This window comes from Pristiophorus japonicus, chromosome 9 (genome assembly GCF_044704955.1).
Source record: "Pristiophorus japonicus isolate sPriJap1 chromosome 9, sPriJap1.hap1, whole genome shotgun sequence".
Lineage (NCBI taxonomy): Eukaryota > Metazoa > Chordata > Chondrichthyes > Pristiophoridae > Pristiophorus > Pristiophorus japonicus.
Genome location: NC_091985.1, coordinates 115375758 through 115390390, shown reverse-complemented (window position 1 = coordinate 115390390; position 14633 = coordinate 115375758). Strand labels below are relative to the sequence as shown.

Below are 14633 nucleotides of genomic sequence, written 5' to 3'. Positions count from 1 at the left end.
TCCCTCCCTGAAGCTCAGCTTCATAGAGGGTACCTGTGTGCAGTCCTCACAATTTGCTTTCCCACACATCTCTGTATCATCAGCAAACTTGGCTACATTACACTTGGTCCCTTGATCCAAGTCATTAATTTAGATTGTAAATAGTTGAGGCCCCAGCACTGATCCCTGTGGCACCCCACTAGTAACCGGAAAATGACCCATTTGTCCCGACTCTCTGTTTTCTGTTAAGCAACAGTGCGGCCTGACAGCTCAGGGGGAACAGTGCTCAGGACATCCCGAAGTGCTTTACAACCAATGAAGTACCAGAGGGTAATGCGCCAGCCAATTTGCACACAATAAGGCCCCACAAACAGCAATGTGATAATGAACAGACCATCTGCTTCTAGTGATTTAGCTGAGAGATAAATATTGTACCAGGACACCTGGTTGAACTTCCCTGCTCTTTTATCAAATGTGCCATGGGATCTTCTATGTCCCGATGATAGTCACTAATAAATCAAATAAAGGATTCAAGAGAAACTTCTTTACTCCGAGTGTGGTGAGAATGTGGGACTTGCTACCGCATGAAGTAGTTGAGGCGAATAGCATAGGTGCATTTAAGAGAAAGCTAGATCAGTACATGATAGGAATAGAAGGATATGCTAAAATGGGGAGCTCAAGTAATATAGTGGGAGGACGCTCGTATGGAGCAGAATCACCGGTATAGACCTCTTGAGCCAAATGACAGGTTTCTGTGCTGTAAATTCTGTAATTTTGCAAAATGTCCACCTGATAGGGAAGAGGAGTCCTCGGTTTAATATCTCATCCAAAAGACAGCACCTCCAAGAGTGCAGATCTACCTCAGTACTGGCATCGGAAAGTGTCGGCCTGGATTATCAGGCTCTAATCAAGGACGATTAGGGATGGGCAATAGATGCTGGCCTTGCCAGTGTTTCTCACATCCCATGAATGAATTAAATGAGCCTTCTAATTAAAAGATTAAACTCATTTTTTTGATAATTTCACCCCCCCAGTCAGAAAAGTGGATGTTTGCCTGTTCATTTTCTATGTACTTGTTAACAAATCAAGGAAAGGTTGTTTTGGGAGTATTGCATTCATATTGCCGCCTAAACCGCGTTGCATTGTGGGGAGATATAGTTCCAACCCCTGAACCCTGACTTCTGTCCACCCTATAAATAGGGCTATCATGCCACCTCCCTCTCATGAGGGGTAGCTTGCCTGTTGCTGGATTGTGGCTCGATGGGCAACAGCCATAGACTGAAGGAGCAGAGTGACCGGTGCCCAAATTTTAACAAGTGGCTGACATGTGTGTTATGTATGTAAACCTGTAAATACGATGTCTAACCATCAGAGGGCTTATCCCCTGGAATTCCAGGGGATCCCACAATCCTTTGGGAGAACCTGTATATAAGGAGGCCTCAGGCTGGAGAGGCACTCTGAGATCTGTAATAAAGGACTACGGTCACACCTTACTTTGAGCTTGCAGTATCTAGTCTAATTCTTTATTCAAGACATAACAACTGGCAACGAGGATGGGATACAAACCCACGTGTGCAAGGCACAGAAAACTACCGATGCTCTCAGTAGGCTGCCATTGCCCACTTCAGGGGTGGAGATGGCACAGCCCGCAGATTTAATTATGGTAATGGAAGCATTCGAGAGTGAGCAATCACCTGTTATCGCCGGACATATTAGAATCTGAACGAGCCAGGACCCCTTACGGTCCTTAGTAAAAAAACTGTGTGCTGCACGGGAGTTGGTCTAGTGTCCCGTTAGAGATGGAGGAAGAAATAAAGCTGTATCAGCGGCGCAGAGCTGCAATGTCTATACAGGCAGTCTGTCTCCCATGGGGTAATCGGGTAGTGGTGCCTAAAAATTAGTGATCTCCACAGCACCCACCCAGGCATCGTAATGATGAAAGCGATAGCCAGATCCCACATGTGGTGGCCTGGTATCGATGCAGACTTAGAGTCCTGCATGCACAAATGTAATACATGTTCACAGTTCAGCAATGCAGCCAGGGAGGCACCACTAAGTTTATGGTCCTGGCCCTCCAAACCGTGGTGCAGGGTCCATGTCGACTATGCGGGCCCATTCTTGGGAAAAATGCTCTTAGTGGTTGTAGATGCGTACTCCAAATGGATTGAATGTGTGATAATGTCGGCAAGCACGTCCCCTGCCACCATTGAAAGCCTACGGGCCATGTTTGCCACGCACGGGCTGCCTGATATCCTTGTGAGTGACAATGGACCGTGCTTCACCAGTGCCAAGTTCAAGGAGTTCATGACCCGCAATGGGATCACATCTGCCCCATTTAAACCAGTGTCCAACGGTCAGGCAGAACGAGCAGTTCAAACAATCAAGCAGAGCTTGAAAAGGATAACTGAAGGCTCACTGCAGACTCGCTTATCCCGAGTCCTGCTTAGTTACCGCACAAGACTCCACTCGCTCACTGGGGTCCCTCCCGCTGAACTGCTCATGAAAAGGGCACTTAAGACAAGGCTCTTGTTAGTCCACCCTAATCTACACAAACAGGTAGCGTTCAGGCGGCTTCAACAGAATACATATGATCACGCAACTGTGTCACGCGAAATTGAGATAAATGATCCTGTATTTGTGATGAACTGTGGACAAGGTCACAAGTGGCTCCCTGGCACTATTTTGGCCAAAGATGGGAGTAGGGTCTTTTAGGTCAAACTCTCAAAAGGACTCACCTGCAGGAAACACTTGGACCAAACCAAACTCAGATTTACGGACTATCCAGAACAACCCACAATAGATTCTACCTTTTTCGACCCTCCAACACAGACACAAGTGGCAACCGACCCAGTGGTTGACCACGAAGCAGAACCAATCACCCACAGCAGCCTAGCAGGACTCAACACCCCCAGCAGCCCAGCAACGCCAGCTGCTCAGCAGCCCAGCGACGGCCCAACAAACGCCTCACCAAAACCAGCATTTGCACCGAGACGATCAACCAGGGAAAGGAAGGCCCCAGATCAACGCACATTGTAAATAGTTACACTGTTGATTTTGGCGGGGGTGGGGTGGTGGGGGGGGGGGGGGGTGGTGGGAATGTTGTTATGTATGTAAACCTGTAAATACCACCAGAGGGCTTATCCCCTGGAGTCCCAAGCGATCCTACAATCCCTTGGGAGCCCCTATATATAAGGAGGCCTCACAGGCTGGAGAGGCACTCTGAGATCTGTAATAAAGGACTACGGTCACACCTTACTTTGAGCTTGCAGTATCTAGTCTGACTCTTTATTCAAGACAAAACAATATGAATGGAGGTACAAAAAGTGTAGTGGGGGAATTCTTCCAGCCCTCAGAGATTTCCGTCCTCCTCCAATTCTGGCTTCTTGCACAGTTCCATCATCAGCGACCGTGCCTTCAGCCGCCTAGACCCCAAGCTCTGGAATTCTCTTGCTAAATCTCTCCCCGTCCCTCTCTCTTAAAATCAATTTCTTGGACCAACTTTTCGTCATCTGTCCAAATATCCCCTTTCATGCTTCTGTGAAACTGTCTTGTTAGTGATATACTAACTGAAGTATGGCGGAGAGGCACTGTTGGCGAATACATGATCTCATCTCTCATCTGGAGGGAGGAGAGCATGCTAGGAGATCTCAGAGATGCAGTGATGGTGACCATCTTTAAAAAAGGGGACAAGTCTGACTGCGGCAACTACAGAGGAATCTCCCTGCTATCAGCCACTGGGAAAGTCGTCGCTAGAATCCTCCTTAACTGTCTTCTCCCTGTGGCCGAGGAGCTCCTCCCAGAGTCACAGTGTGGGTTCCGTCCCCTACGGAGCACAACAGACATGATTTTTGCAGCGCGACAGCTGCAGGAAAAATGCAGGGAACAGCGCCAGCCTTTATATATGGCCTTCTTCGACCTTACAAAGGCCTTTGACACTCTCAAGGGTGAGGGTCTATGGAGCGTCCTCCTCCACTTCGGATGCCCCCAAAGGTTCATAACCATCCTCCACCTGTTCCACGACGACATGCAGGTGATGATCCTTACCAACGGGTCCATTACAGACCCAAGCCACATCCGGACCGGGGTCAAACAGGGCTACATCATCGCCCCAAACCTCTTCTCAATCTTCCTTGTTGCCATGCTCCACCTCACAGTCAACAAGCTCCCTGCTGGAGTGGAACTAAACTACAGAACCAATGGGAACCTGTTTAACCCTCGCCGTCTCCAGGCCAGGTCCAAGACCACCCCAACCTCTTTCGTCAACCTACAGTACGCGGACGATGCCTGCGTCTGTGCACATACAGAGGCATACAGAGGACATAGTCATTTACTGAGGTGAACGAAAGCATGGGCCTTGCGCTAAACATTCGTAAGACAAAGGTCCTCCACCAGCCTGTCCTCGCCGCATAGCACTTCCCCCGAGTCATCAAAATCCACGGTGCGGCCCTGGACTGCGTGGACCATTTCTTATACCTCAGGAGCCTCTTATCCACAAGAGCAGGCATTGACGACGAGATTCAACACCGCCTCCAGTGCGTCAGTGCAGCCTTCGGCTGCCTGAGGAACACAGTGTTTGAAGACCAGACCCTCAAAACTGCCATCAAGCTCATGGTCTACAGGTCTGTAGTAGTACCCGCCCTCTTGTATGGCTCAGAGACATGGACCATGTACAGCAGACATCTCAAGTCACTGGAGAGATACCACCAATGATGTCTCCACAAGATCCTACAAATCCCCTGGGAGGACAGATGCACCAACATCAGCGTCCTCTGCCAGGCCAACATTCCTAGCATTGAAGCACTGACCACATTTGATCAGCTCCACTGGGCAATGCACAATGTTCGCATGCCTGACACAAGACTCCCAAAGCAAGCACTCTACTCAGAACTCCTTCATGGCAAATAAGCCAAAGGTAGGCAGAGGAAACGTTACAAGGACACCCTCAAAGCCTCCCTGATAAAGTGTAACATCCCCACCGACACCTGGGAGTCCCTGGCCACAGGCAGCCCTAAATGGAGGAAGTGCATCCGGGGGGGTGCTGAGCACCTTGAGTCTCATCGCCGAGAGCATGCAAAAAACAAGCGCAGGCGGAAAGAGCGTGAAGCAAACCAGTCCCTGGTCAAGGAGTGATTGAGGTGAATAGCGTACATGCAATTAAGAGGAAGCTTGATAAGTACATGAGAGAGAAAGGAGTAGAAGGATATGCTGATGGGGGAGATCAAATAATATAGTGGGAGGATCATCAACAGAACAGTTGGACTGAATGTCCTATTTCTGTGCTGTGAATTCTATGTAATTTTGCATAACGTCCACCTGAGGGGGCAGAGAGATCCTCGGTTTAATGTCTCATCCAAAAGACAGCACATTCAATGGTGCAAATTTGCCTCAGTACTGGCATCGGGGAGTGTCGGCCTAAATTATGGGGCTCGACTCAAGGGCAATTAGGGATGGGCAATAAATGCTGGTCTTGCCAGCGATGCCCACATCCCTTGAATGAATAAAAATAATGTCTTTGGAGTGGGGACTCAAACTCATGACCTTCAGACTCTAAGATTGCTACCCACTGAGCCACAGCTGACTCTTTACTGAGGGAATGCTGCATTCAGGCAAGGCCACGTATCCCTAAAGAACAGAAGTGTTGATAGATTTGATTATTGGTGAATGTTGGATTCAGATACCAGGAGAACTTCTTCCTCCTCTTACAATTGTGGCACTTGATTTCCATCCTTTAACAGACCCCAGCTACTGTTCTCTTCACCCAAACACATGTTTTCTGGTACATAACCAGTTCAGATGAGAATCTGCCCTCTCAGGTAAACGCAAAAGATTCCATCGCCATTATTTCAAAGAAGAGCAAGGGAGAATTCTCTGCCGGTGTCCTGGACCAATATTTATTGCTTAACAAACATTAATAAACAACAGCTTATCTGGTTATTTATTTGATTAGTTTGCAGGAGTTTGCTGTGCAAAATTTGACAGCTGCATTTCCTACATTACAACAGTGACATCTCTCTGTCCCACTATCTCCCTCTATCTCACTCTCTATCATTCTCTCCCTCTGTCTCCTTGTGTGTGAGAGTCTCTCAGACCCTTGCTGTCTCTCTCTCTCTCTCTCTCTCTCTCTCATGTCCCTCTTTCTCTTACTGTCCCTCTCTCATTTTTCCACACTTTCCCTCTCTGTTCGCTCCATTGTCCTCTCTTTGTCCTCTATCTCCCTCTGACCTTCTTTCTCACTCTCTATCTGCACGTCTCTCTTTCCCTGTCTGTCTCTCTGTCTCTGTCTCTCTCTCTCTCTCTCTCTGTCTTCCCTCTCTCTGTCCTCTCTCTCTCTATTTCCCTCTCCCCCCCTCACTATCAAGAACCACAAAGGAAAGCCAGCGATACAGTGTCAGAATCTGATTCCACTGCAGCATTGAGCCTCTGCATATCAGGTGTGTTGGACAGACTTACAGCAATTTAGGAACATTCAGACACAATCCAGCCTCTGCACTGCTCAATGAATGGGACTATCCCATGGAGTAGGGATATTTGCACTGATCTGATTTCTATTTTCCACTCCCATGAGACTAACCGTTCAACTGAAATTAATAGCCTCTGTTTAAAATGTGTCATTCACACTTATCACCTGGCACCTGCAATAAATGGTCTTTGTATAACTCCTCACATCCTTACTATCTGGATCTGTTTCCACTGCTCACTGTCCAATAACAGCAAGCAGGGCGAGACTGGAAGTAAACCAGGAACGTTCACTGCTCATTTGGGGAGAGAAAACTGCACATATATAGCAGGTTCTTCACATTCTGTCTGCCTTACATATTTCAGCGTGTGCACAATAGAGTAATTTAAAAGCCGGTGTGCTAAAGAAAGAGTAGGACCTATTAAAGACCATTAAGGTAATCTGTGTGTGGAGGCAGAAGATGTGGGTATGTTTTTTAGTGAATACTTTGCATATGTTTTCACAAAAGAGAGGAGCGATGCAGACATTGTAATCAGGGAGGAAGAGTGTGAAATATTAGATGAACTAAACATTGTGAGAGAGGAAGTATTAAGAGGTGTAGCCCATTTGAAAGTGGATAAATCCCTAGGCCTGGATGAAATGTTTCCCTGGCTATTAAGACAAGCAAGAGAGGAAATAGCACAGGCTCTAACCATTATTTTCCAATCCTCTCTGGCTGCAGGTGTTGTGCCGGAGGACTGCAGGACTACTAACGTGATACCATTGTTTACAAAGGGAGAAAGGGATAGACCAAGTAATTACAGGCCAGTAAGCTTAACCTTGGTGGTGGGAAAATATTTAGAAAAAATTCTAAGGGACAGGATAAACCTTCATTTAAAAAAACACGGATTAATCAAAGACAAGTCAGCATGGATTTGTTTGGGGAAGGTCATGTCAGACTAACGATTGAATTTTTTCAGCAGGTAATAAGTAGGGTCGATGACGGTAGTGCATTTGATGTAGTAAAAATGGATTTTTGCAAGGCTTTTTATATGATCCCACATGGCAGACTGGTCACAAAAGTAAAAGCCTAGGGGATCCAAGGCAAAGTGCCAAGTTGGATAACAATGGACTCAGAGGCAGGAAGTATAAGCTGTTTGCAGTGCAGCTCCGCAGGGCTCTTGCTTTTTGTGGTATATATCAATGATTTAGATTTGAATGTAGGGGGTATGATTAAGAAGTTTGCAGATGATACAAAAATTGGCCATGTGGTTGATAATGAAGAAAAAAGCTGCAGAGTGCAGGAAGATATCAATGAACTGGTCAGGTGGACAGAACAGTGGCAAATGGAATTCAATCCACAGAAGTATGAGATAATGCATGTGGGCGGGGGGGTGAGGGGAGGATGCTAACAAAGCGAGGGAATACACAATAAATGGTAGGGCACTAAGAAGTGTAGAGGAACAGAGGGACCTTGGAGTGCATGTCCACAGATCCTTGAAGGTAGCAGGACAGGTAGAAAATATGATTCAGAAGGCATACGGAATACTTGCCTTTATCAGCAGGGGCATAGAATACAAGAGCAGGGTGGTTATGCTTGAACAGTATAAAACATTAGTCAGGCCACAGCTAGTGTACTGCATGCAGTTCTGGTCACCACATTACAAGAAAGAAGTGATTGCACCAGAGAGGGTATAGAGGAGATGTACAAGGATGTTGCCTGGACTGGAGAATTTTAGTCATGATGAAAGATTGGATAGGCTGGGTAGTTTTCCTTGGAACAGAGTAGACTGCGGGGAGACTTAATTAAGGTGTAAAAATTTATGAGGGGCTTAGATAGAGTGGATAGGAAGGACCTAGTTCCCTTCACAGAGGGGTCAACAACCAGGGGATATTGATTTAAAGTAACTGGTAGGAGGTTTAGAGGGAATTTGAGGGAAATTGTTTTCACCCAGAGGGTGGTGGGGATCTGGAACTCACTGCCTGAAAGGATGGTAGAGGCAGAAAACCTCGTCACATTTAAGATGGACTTGGATATGCACTTGAAGTGCCGTAACCTGCAAGGCTACGGACCACGAGGTGGAAAGTGGGATTAGGCTGGATAGCTCTTTGTTGGCAGGCAGGGACACGATGGGCCGAAATGGTCTCCTTCCGTGCTGTAAATGTCTATGATTCTATGATTAACACAGCCAGAGCTGTGATTGGCTCCTGCCCCTGAATCTGGGGAACAGACTCTGTGAGGAGCGCCGGCCTCAGAATGTTTAACAGTTACTGAGCTGGGAAACTACAACTAACCCCCGTGAATCCGCAGCACAGGCCGAGCGGAGAGGAAAGCCTGTCCTGGGAACTGTAAATCTGGGGAACAGTTAGTCCTGTGAATGTCCGGAATGTCAGAGAGAGTGTGCTAAAGGGGCGGGCGGCTGTGTCCAATGTCACTGTGTTTGTGTGTCCCGACTCATCGCCCGATTTCCGAGTGCCTCTTGTCTAAAATAAAATGATTTCCCAGTCATAGGATCGCCCCGTGCCCCTGCTCAGCCCCGAAGTGGGAATTTAAGGTAATGTTTGAGTTCATGTCAAGATTTCAGTCGAAAACCAGAGACCATGCCAGCGATCGGCTGAGAGAGCGCGATCAGTGCAGCATTGAAAGGGGTTTAAATCGGGACTGGGGTCTTGAATTCGGCTGGAAGTTTTTCGACAGCAAACATTGTGGTCTTAGAATGAGGAAGGATCTAGACTGGGATCGTGGAGTGACCGATTTTCATTGGTATGGGAGAGTTTGTGGGAGAGAGAAACACAGAAATGCTGCAGGGGCCGAGAGCTGACAGCAGGATGTCTCCGCCCCGTCCGCTCGCTGCCTTTAAATTGCTCTGTGCCGCCACCTCTGGATTCATTTCTGACCCAGTTCTGACTGTCAGAGAGATTTTCGACACAGTTCCCGACATGACGGACACTGCCGCCGCCGAAACGGCTCCTCCTGCCGCCGCCGTTCAAACCAAGGCTCCCAAGAAGAAGATTGCTCGACGGCCCAAGACAACCCGCCCCAAGTTGAGCGATCAGATCGTCAAGATTGTGGGGGGTTGCATCGATCGCAAGGGGATGTCCATGATCGCGGTAAAGAAGGCTCTGACTAACAGCGGCCTGGATATGACCAAGTACCGGTCCCAGATCAAGAGGAGTATCAAGAGGTGTGTGGAAAACGGGATCCTGGTGCACACCGTGGGCAAAGGCGCCTCCGGCTCCGTCAAAATCGTCAAACAAAAAGTGGTAAAGGCCAAGAAACCAATGGCCAAGAAATCTCCAGCCAAGAAACCAGCAGCCAAGAAAGTCGCAACAAAGAAACCAGCGGCCAAGAAAGTCTCAACGAAGAAGCCAGCGGCCAAGAAAGTCGCAACGAAGAAACCAGCAGCCAAGAAAGTCGCAACGAAGAAACCAGCGGCCAAGAAAGTCGCAACGAAGAAGCCAGCGGCCAAGAAAATCGCAACAAAGAAACCAGCGGCCAAGAAAGCCGGCACCAAGAAGGCGCAGGCGCCGAATAAGTCGGTGAGATCGTCAGCCCTTAAGAAAAAGTCTCCTGCGAAGAAGCCCAAAACCCCCAAGGCGGCCAAGCCCAAATCAACAAAGCCAAAGAAGGCAGCGCCCAAAACGCAGTAAAATATCAAGTGCAACTTGTAAACATCTGAACCCAACGGCTCTTTTCAGAGCCACCCACGTCTCTCAGAAAAGAGCTGATCCCGGAATCACATGATTCCTGTCTCGGTGCCTGGCTCAGACTTCAGATAGGAATCATTCCCAATAAACCCAGGATCCCTGGTGACTCGCTGACATCGGCTGCACCCTCCCCCACTCTGCACTAAAACACAATGGGATCTGGGCCGGGCCTCACAGGACCTGGGGATATGTTGGGTGTGTAAGTTGTCACTAAACTGCTGGGACGGGAAGTGTGGGGAGATGGAATAGGGGCTGCCACTGAAATAGAAGGAACCGGCTCGACTTGTTACAGAAGGGACTGCACTTAGGCGGGAATATTACTGACTCTTCATTGTAGCAGGACCTTATTTACAAACTCCGGTTTCTGGAAATCCTGGAATATGAAGCCCGAGTCTGTAAGGGTTTGTGTGGAGCGCTGACTCTTTCATTTAGGTTAATTGTCAATGAAACGTCAGCCCTGTGCCCCCTGAAAGGGCCTCAACCGATAAAACTATAAATTAACCAAATTAAAGGAATCTTAATAGATCAAATTAAAATTTGGTTTCGGGGGTGATGCATTGCAGTTAGCAGAGAGCTGAGTTTCGGTTCTACTGAAGAAAAACGGTTTGAAATTGGCGGTTGGAGAAAACTGGAAGTGGAGAATGAGCTGGGAGGTGGAGCTCTCTGCTCTGTCACTCTGTCTGTCTCCTCCCCTCCCGGTCTCTCCGTCTGTCTCCTCCCCAGAAACAGGCTGTGCTGGTTTGGGAAACTGTAAGGTCGGTGGCCCTGGAAGGAAGATCTTCAGAGGAGATGAGGTCAGTGAAGATCTGGGAAATGATAGCTTGATGATCGGTAGTGGGATCATGGTCCAGGGGGAGGTAGGAGGGGGTGTCAGAGAATTGACGTTCAGCAGCCGCAAGGTAGAGGTCAGTTCTCCAAACAATAACAGCAGGTTAATCACAATGTTGGGGTTGTATCTGAGAGAGCAAAGTGCTACAAGTTCAGAGGGAGGTAGATTGGAGTGAGTGAGAGGAGCAGAGAAATTGAGACAGCCGATGTCCCGTCAGCAGTTCGCAATGAAAAGATCTAGAGAAGGCAAGAGGCCAGAGGGAGGGGTCTGAACTTTCCCCAATTCACTTTCATCAGAATCTGAGCAAAGAAAATGGGCCTGGTGGGAAAGGACAGAGAAAGTTTAAAGCGGGGGAGGGGCGGGGGGTTCCCATTTAAGATGCTCAAGTTGGGATCATTCCTTGCAGAATGTTTGTTCGAAATGAGCCCATCTTCAGATAGCAATCCTGCGGAAACATTAGAGGAACGAAGGAGTCGGAGTGTTATCTGGGACCATGCAGAAATTAATATCTGACGGCCATTGTCCCACATTAATTAAATCAGAGTGAAAGACTCGGTCAATGAGAGTAATACCGAACCGTCCTGAGCTGCAAAACAGCAGCGAGTACAACAGGCATGAGATGGTTAAAGATACAATATTGTTTTCTCACTCTCTCGTACTTTCCCGCAGTGTGGGATTCATAATGTGTCTGGTAAGAGATCTGTGCAATGAGACTGCATCTTCTGCCTCTCCAATGGGTTCTTTCTGGATCGAACGGGAATTTACATGTCAGTCTGGAACTGATACTATCTCTGTCTTTCACCGCCCTTCTCTGCCTCTCTCTTTTTCCTTTCGTCCCCTCTCTGTCGCTATCTGCTCTCTCTTGTACTGTATGGATGCTGTTATTGAGCGTGATATGGACACATTGATATGCAGTGTAATTGATATGCACTGTCTCTATCTCTCTGGTTCTGTACATAAAGGTGTGAAACTTTTAATTTCTAGATACACTGTCGGTAAGTGTAAGATTGCTACTTGCCTGTATCTGTCGTGCTGTACATGTAGCTGGGATACCGTTATTGAGCGTAATATGGGGAATCCGACACGAAGCTTAAGATTGATACAGCGTATCTCTGTTAGTCTCTGATCGCAGTCTCTGGGTGCTCAGGATGGGATGGGTAGGACACAAGTTACTGTTATATATCCCTCAGTTTCTGAGCAGAGGGAAACGCAGACAAGCTTGAGGGGCGGTGAGCATATAATTTCTATTTTCAAATGTGAGGAGCGCTGACAATAAACGGTTTGAAACTGGCGGTTGGAGAAAACTGGAGGTGGAGCTGGAAGATCAGAGGTTGCTCTCTGCTCTGTTTCCTCCCCTCCCAGTCTCTCTGATGTCACTCTCAGTCTGTATCCTCCCCTCCCGGTTTCTCTCACTCTGACGCTTTCTCAGTCAGGTCAGGGTCAGCTCTATAAAAAGGAGCCAGAAGCAGTTTTTTTTCTCATTCAGCAGCGACTTGAGTGAATAACGATCATGACTGGCAGAGGTAAAGGAGGCAAAGGCTTGGGCAAAGGCGGAGCCAAGCGACATCGTAAAGTGCTTCGTGATAACATCCAGGGCATCACCAAACCAGCCATCCGCCGCCTGGCTCGCCGTGGTGGTGTCAAACGGATCTCTGGTCTGATCTACGAGGAGACCCGCGGGGTGTTGAAGGTTTTCCTGGAGAATGTGATCAGGGACGCGGTCACCTACACTGAACACGCTAAGCGTAAGACTGTCACTGCCATGGATGTGGTGTACGCTCTGAAACGGCAGGGTCGCACTCTCTATGGATTCGGCGGCTAAACCATTCGACCCTTTCTACTCGGCACAAAACAAAGGCTCTTTTAAGAGCCACCCAACACCTCACAGAGAGAGCAGTGACCTGGGAACGCGAGCGGGGATATATTGTGATGGTAATTGGTTCAAGATATTTATGAATGTGGTTAGATTTCCCGAACACTCGCCAATGGTTCGGGAAATAGTGAGAATTTGTGTGTGTGTTTTACCTGGGACATTTCCGCCCTGGGTGTAAAGACAGCGAGAGCAGTCTCACATGGACACACTGCGGCTCTCCGCACATTTATTGTTTAAATACCGATATTGTAGAGCGGGTGAAAGCGAGTCGGCAGCCAGTGCGGCCAATGGGAATGTTAATCGGGAGATCTAAGACGTGCTGCCGATTCCCCATCAGCCGTTTTACAGGAGCGCACAAAGTGAAGAACATTCCCCATCTGACAGAACCGAACAAGGAGCCGATTTAAAACCTGATTGTAAAATAGCGCCGGCAATCCGGGACTATAAAAGGGAGGTTATTATTTGTTGTCACAAACAGGCTTTCGCTCAAACTCCGTTATTTGTTACATTGAAATTGGCGGGTGTTTTGAAAATGATGACAAATTTGAACTCAGCCAATCAGGGCCCCGTAATTGTCGCCGTTTCCTTCTGACTGTCAGCTCGTCCCTGATTGACGAGGGGACAGTAGCCAATCACAGTCCCGTGGCGGTCCTTCAGACCCTGTAGCCAATCACAGTCCCGTGGCGGTCCTTCAGACCCTGTAGCCAATCACAGCCCCAGGGCGTTCCCTCACAGAACCTGTAGCCAATCACAGCCCCGGGGCGGACCCTCACAGTCCCTTTAAAAGGCGGCGGCAGAACCGGCTTCACATTAATCCTGCCTGCTCCAGTTTGTAGTACAATCTGTTCAGACGATGGCCAGAACCAAGCAGACAGCGCGCAAATCGACTGGAGGGAAAGCTCCTCGCAAACAGCTGGCTACCAAAGCGGCCCGGAAGAGCGCTCCAGCCACGGGCGGAGTGAAGAAACCTCACCGTTACAGACCCGGCACTGTGGCTCTGAGGGAGATCCGCCGTTACCAGAAATCCACCGAGCTACTCATCCGCAAACTGCCCTTCCAGCGCCTGGTGCGAGAGATCGCACAGGACTTCAAGACCGACCTTCGCTTCCAGAGCTCGGCCATCATGGCCCTACAGGAGTCCAGCGAGGCTTACCTGGTGGGGCTCTTTGAGGACACCAACCTGTGCGCCATCCACGCCAAGCGAGTCACCATCATGCCAAAGGACATTCAGCTGGCCCGCCGCATCCGCGGGGAGCGCGCCTAAACCCTCCAACACCAAGTGCAACAACGGCTCTTTTAAGAGCCACCAAATCCGCAAACGAAAGAGATGTAACCGCCTGCTGGCATACTGATATGTATTGCTCATTAACTTTCGGTGCGACATGGTTATGTGGTGCCACAGAACTGTACTTCCAGGGGTGCAGCACCGAGATCTGGAACAGCCGGATACATTGCTGCGCCCTCTGTCCGATTCATCTGCTGAGATATTAATAAACATCGCAGTCTCACTAATCACCGGCAGCTTTTTGTGGGGATAATGGAGTGGAGTGGAGTGGAGTGGGGTGGGGTAAAAAAAAAGGTAGATCTGAGGAAAAAGTGTAATGTTTAGGAAAGGAGCCCGTTAATGTTCCTGCCCCGGCTTACTGTGCCAAAGTTCAAATTTTAAGACTTTCCCCTCTTACGGTGTTAAGACTAGAACTACATCAGGCCTTATTACTAAATTAATTCATCTTCCAAGCTATTCATACAGCAACCATTAATACGCCAGAACAGATTGGTATTTTAGATCGAAAGTGGTGGAATTCAGA

The 14633-nt window shown here is 48.4% G+C and overlaps 3 protein-coding genes across 3 annotated transcripts; all 3 read left to right on the top strand.

The window, feature by feature from the left end:
- The first annotated feature begins 9322 nt into the window (after positions 1 to 9322).
- On the top strand, positions 9323 to 10066 carry LOC139273912 (histone H1-like). The gene has a single exon (XM_070890984.1). It carries the CDS (start codon positions 9356 to 9358, stop codon positions 10064 to 10066), a length of 711 nt encoding a protein of 236 aa, XP_070747085.1. The 5' UTR covers positions 9323 to 9355.
- Positions 10067 to 12462: 2396 nt separating this feature from the next.
- On the top strand, positions 12463 to 12774 carry LOC139272668 (histone H4). Its single transcript, XM_070888750.1, has one exon. The coding sequence runs from the start codon at positions 12463 to 12465 to the stop codon at positions 12772 to 12774; it is 312 nt and encodes a 103-aa protein (XP_070744851.1).
- Positions 12775 to 13678: 904 nt separating this feature from the next.
- Positions 13679 to 14180, top strand: LOC139272667 (histone H3-like). Its single transcript, XM_070888749.1, has one exon. It carries the CDS (start codon positions 13679 to 13681, stop codon positions 14087 to 14089), a length of 411 nt encoding a protein of 136 aa, XP_070744850.1. The 3' UTR covers positions 14090 to 14180.
- Positions 14181 to 14633: the final 453 nt, after the last annotated feature.